General features: G+C 42.9%; 1 protein-coding gene across 1 annotated transcript; it reads right to left on the bottom strand.

Annotated features, from left to right (window-relative positions):
- Positions 1-548: 548 nt before the first annotated feature.
- LOC123441240 (23 kDa jasmonate-induced protein) lies at positions 549-2,171 on the bottom strand. Its single transcript, XM_045117731.1, has 3 exons — positions 1,932-2,171; positions 1,514-1,790; positions 549-1,003 (listed from the first exon to the last, which is right to left on the bottom strand). The coding sequence occupies exons 1-3, from the start codon at positions 2,099-2,101 to the stop codon at positions 818-820; spliced, it is 633 nt and encodes a 210-aa protein (XP_044973666.1). The 5' UTR covers positions 2,102-2,171; the 3' UTR covers positions 549-817.
- Positions 2,172-5,504: the final 3,333 nt, after the last annotated feature.

Raw genomic sequence — 5,504 nt, forward strand, 5'->3', positions numbered from 1 at the left:
ATAACGTTGTGGAAATAATGTATTGCATATAACATGTGTCCCAACAAAATGCAATATTTTTATAGGCCACACTTTTTGGGCTTGGCTGATTGGGCTTGTAAAAATTTATATTTATTTTAATGCATCCCAACCCATGCCATGTCATATATGACGTGTTGTACATGTCACTATTTCTGCCATGTCATATGTTTGCCACGTGGATGATGCCACATGAGCTGAGCCATGTCAGATCCTACATGGATGAGGCACATGGGTAATGACCAAAATTTTGGCCATGACCTAATTGTTTTGGTCATGAAAACAGTGACCAAAACTTTAGAAAGGTCAAGTTTGTTCGTTCTTGACGGCCAACTGTTGACCTCCTCATTTTGATCATAAGAAGGTCATAAATTAAAAATAATGACGATTCAATGACCAAAAAGGAGAGTCATCGTCGACCATATTTCTTGTAGTGCACAAGTGATTGCCGTTTTGATTTTCCGTATGATGTTTTATTCTGGCATAGATATAATTATTTTTGTTTTTATTTAACTTAATTTTTCAGAAAATACGCTCACAAGAGTGCTTTATATCTTTAATTATTAAGTAAAAAGGTAACCGATACAAAAGAAGGACAACTTGATACACAACGACATGTAAAATAAAATACAATTACACGGTACATCTCTTTGGTCCCCATCTTCCTTCGCTTATTCGTGGATCATCAGATCTATAAAAATGCACCATAAAGACAGTAAAGAAAAAAACTACACAAGCGTACATGGACGCCACACAAGACTTGAAGACCACAATAACAACTCGCTGCTTGCAACGAGATCTAGTAGGGAAACTCGAAAACTCCACGTGCGTTCATGGTAGTGCCTTCACCGATGTCAGCCTTGGAAACGTATCCATAGTTGCTATCAATAGAGGTGACACTTGAATTTTTCAGCTTCACATTGTAGATATAATCCCAGCTTCCCACACTTGGGTAGTGCCCTTCCTCGCGGATTTCAGTGTACACCTGGATACGTATAATTAATGTTAGAATATGCACTATAGTAGAGTTTGGGATACAAGGCATGTTTCTTTAGTTGAAAAATTATACTAATATAAGTAAATTCATTTGAATTTAGTTTAGCTGGGTTTATTTAATTGTACGAGTTTTGTTCAAAAGAATTGTGCTGTGAATACGTACATATGCCCCTGTCCCTAAATAAAATTCACATTGTATATGGGCATGCATGTGAATTCAAATTTTAAATAATTATGTTTTCCATAAAATTATATAGGAATATGAATTTTCTTATGTACTTACATAGAGAAATCAAACAAGATTATCTTTTCAATTGAGAGAATGACCGTTTGAAGCTTGATAAATGCATCACTTGCCAAGTAATTTCACCTTTTACTTTTGATTAGATATAACATGAAACAAGATTGTAACTCATACTAGCTAATAACTAATTCGGAGCATGAACGAAGAGAAAAAGGTAAGATACAACATTTTGAGATAAGTAGAGGAAGTATTTACCCCGTTGCCACCAATGTAGGGGACGGTCCAAGAGAACAACCAATCGCAGGAGCTGCTGCTGGAGGGGATCTTGCTACGATACACAACGGCACCAGCTGAACCAGCGGCAGCTCCACTTGGGTGGACGTGGAGGAATGCACCCCATTGCCCATTCTGAATATCTGATGGGTAGGGTGTATCATAGATATGGCCGTGCCAATCGTTGTACTTAGCAAAGTTCAAAGTGGCACCAGTGGCATTGTAGAGGAGGCATTTTACAGCTATTCCGTTACCGTACCTAGCCAAAAGTTGGACCCAAATTTTACTTCAGTTAGGATCTTGTTTCCTCATATATAAGGTTTTTACATATTGCAAGAAGAAGCAGAAATAATTAAGCACTGCATATAATAATAAACCATGCATGTACACAGAAACATACCTCTCCTTGAGGTTGTCGACGAACTTTTGCGCGTTAACATCCTTACCACCGGCGTTGATCATCTTCATGGCATAGTCTGCAACATCTTTTTGGGTAATGGGTTCCTTATACTCTCCAGTGGCTATCACCGTCTGCGCTGAAATGGGGGTACCAAACACTCCAGAGGCCATTGCTTTGCACACACACTGTGATATATAGGTGTACTAGCTAGTTCGCTTCGCATGCAGTGAGAATTCATGGCTTGTTCTGCGTGTATTTATAGATAGATACACGCTGTGGGGCAAGTTCCCGGAAACTTGGTCCACCTCCCACCGCCATCTGCACATGAAGCACGTACTCAATCCATTGCACCCCATCAAGCACATGAAGAACGAGGAGTACTGCAAGCTGAGGGACTGTGTCTTCACCTTATCCTTGTGCTTTCTGAAACAGAATGTGGCCTTTCCATCTTGTCAAAACAAACCAAATGGTTATAAATCGTTATACTTTTAAATTCGAAACCACTCAAAAACCAATAATAAATTTTGAATCTCCATAAGAAAAATTCAGTCAACGGGAGGGGAGATTTCCCCACCGGAATTTATCATGAAAGTAGAGGACAAAACGCCTCATGATTTTTCACTCCGAAAGTCCGAATCAACTTAATCCCTTAAAACAAGGCAGATATTGATTTTTCATTTCCAAATTAGATTTTACGCATCAAAACATCCCAGAAATAAAAACGCCCCGACCGCGGCATCAGTCCCTGCTCGTGGCAGATTGGGTGGTCACTCAGCACAAATGCAAGCACCGCCCGGTTCTCGTCGATGATGACCACGTTGGCTATCAGGAGCTTTGCCCGGCTGCGGCATCCGTGCGTTCCGCCTCCTGTTGAGCCAGTGTCATGCGGTGCTCCTCCAAGATCGCCAAGTTGCACTGCTAGACCATCTGCAACATGGCGAACCGAGACACGACAGGTGAGGGCGCCTCCTCCGCCATCGTCTTGGGACCACCATCCTCCTCCAAGCACGGATCCGTACTGCATCAGGTTGATCTGCCTTAATTTCGCCCTGGCATCACACGTATGCGGCGCCAGCGGCTTGTACCATGAAGCCAACAAGCGCACCATGGCGACGGCGTATAACGGACACGAACTACATGCTCGAAGGGCCGTTGGTGAACTAGGGGCTCGGATGCTTGGAATGTTGGCTCAGGGGTGCGGTTTTGGGCGATCAGGCTCGTCTCCAAACATTTGGGGCCCCGGGACGAAACATAAAATTAGTCCCAAATTTTCGAAAATTCATAAAGCTTGACCGATGATTTGAAAATAAATATAGAGATTAACGAATGTCTTCTTGGCAATTACACATGGGAGAACAAAAATAGAAATTAGGATTTATGGCAATTACGGTGTTGTGCTAGTGCGGAGGCACGATGTAATTTCCTGGATTAGGCTCCATGGGACGCTTCGGCTTGATTACTCCACACGGAACAAGGCACGGCGTGACATGACATGTGACAGCTTAATTAGCGATTCCGATTCAACCGATATGGTACATGATTATGGTCAAGCCCTTTCTATCACCAATATATGGCACCAATATATGGAACATGCATGCATGCTAACCACGATTTGGGGGCCCTAGGAAATCCGGGGGGGGGGGGGGGGGGGCACATCCCTGTGGGCGATGACCGGTGTGGATCGAAATCACTAATTTAGTTAGGAGTATACGTTTTAAAGATCACTTCCACCTATCCAGGTTACAACAAGTTGCACACTGCATGCGTGCCACTTGTTGTAATCTGGAAGTTTTTCTTTTTTCATAGATTCGTATTTTCAAAACGTTCTATCTCCTAAAACGTGCGTCCAAATCTCGAACCGTTTTTTACCATTGAGTTTCTTTCGTCGAGATCTTCCGAGAGGCACGTCCCGAAAGAAACTACTCGCGCATGATCGTAGGGGCAACAAGAATGAAGAACCCCTCTGTGATCGTCCCCCCTCCGACAGAGTGTCGGAAAAGGCCTCTAGATTGGATCTCGTGACCGAACAATGCCCGAGCCACACGCTCGTCCCATGAGCACCCCGGCTAACACTAGCACGGCGACCGCCCAGGAATCTGAGCCCAACCCTGGTCCACGGATACACCATACCGACACGGCCGACCGCTAAGGGTTCAACTCTCACTAATAGAGAAATGACTAGCCACAACTCTTGTTTGTGGCGCGCCATTTTTCACCAACGCCAGCACTAATATTTTTAAATAGTGCAGGCGTGGGCTAAAATCGCACGTCGTGGCTATTAGCATAGTATTGACGTTGCACATTAGGTCCGGTTAAGATATCATCACTATGGACAGCCTTACTAAACCCTGCTATCATTGTTCATGGTCATGTGTGTCGCGTGTCGTGTTTCATTATTAAATAAAAGAGTGCTGGCAGCTAGATTGGTCCACGGCGAATAGAGTGCACGTCCATCGTACACGTGTTGCATTATTATTGTGCAGATAAACAAGCAACTCATGCATAATGCCCCTAGCGCACCATCATTGACCACCCGGATATGTTTCTAGAAAGTTGCACCAAAGTGGACAGTCCTCCCATTTTATATTAATAAGAGCAAATACAATAGAGCTGAGTCAGCTGGTTATAAGACATAAACTAGTAGTATATTTTTGCTTAGTTGGAAGAAATAGAAAAGGAAGGAGAAGGTAAGCGACCTCTTAGTTAAGAGTCAGCTCTAGCACGTGCTCGTAGGCACTTTGTGAGAGTAAAAGGTGGGCTATATAATAAAATTATAGTACACCTTTTTAATCAACTGTCGTACATGTTGGCTACAAGATGAGTTATAGATTTTTTTCGAAAAGGAGGCCTCGCCCCGGCCTCTGCATCGAGTGATGCATACAGCCATCTTATTTAAAGATGAGTTATAGATGACATGACAATGACTTATAACTAGCAGTTTACTATACTATTAACCATGCTCTAACCGACCCCTCGATGCATCCAAGCAGCATCGAATTGTCTCCCAACCGTCCCACGTTTGTCATATCATACGCATCTGATAAGATAATTTTCTATCCCACGGCGATTATACATAGAATGATAGGTCGGACTGGACAAGGTAAAGGTACAATTCCATGTGCGATGTAACGGGTAGCGTCCCTCCACCATACTTCATTATTGGTGCACATCCATAGTACACCAGTCGCTCCACCATACTTCATTATTGGTGCACATCCATAGTACACCAGTCGCATTATTGTCCTGCACAAGAAACCAAACAATTATTTCACTCTGACCAAATAAACAAGTGACTCTGGAAAATCAGCCCCAGCAATTATCATTGACAAGTGCCTGAAAACTTGTTCCAAAGCTATCCCTCCTCGTACGTGGCTACTTCCAAAGGGGCATCCAATGGCACGTCCCATCCACGTCATCCCTATCGTGCCGTATGTATCTGATAAGATAATTTACCAACTTACAATGTTGATTTGATCTGACGGCTAAACGACCAGTTAGATGTAATAATAGTCTAGTAGAAAAAAAGGAAGAACATATAACGTTACTAGAGGAAGGACCACGCACAAACGTACA

Source organism: Hordeum vulgare, chromosome 3H, assembly GCF_904849725.1.
Source record: "Hordeum vulgare subsp. vulgare chromosome 3H, MorexV3_pseudomolecules_assembly, whole genome shotgun sequence".
NCBI lineage: Eukaryota > Viridiplantae > Streptophyta > Magnoliopsida > Poales > Poaceae > Hordeum > Hordeum vulgare.

Bases quoted from the DNA above. Each gene is read 5' to 3' on its own strand.
- LOC123441240 (XM_045117731.1), bottom strand. From the start codon at position 2,101: ATGGCCTCTGGAGTGTTTGGTACCCCCATTTCAGCGCAGACGGTGATA. The intron at 1,791-1,931 runs GTATGTTTCTGT...ACTTTTGGCTAG, and splicing joins GTCGACAACCTCAAGGAGAG to GTACGGTAACGGAATAGCTG. The intron at 1,004-1,513 runs GTAAATACTTCC...ATACGTATCCAG, and splicing joins CCTACATTGGTGGCAACGGG to GTGTACACTGAAATCCGCGA.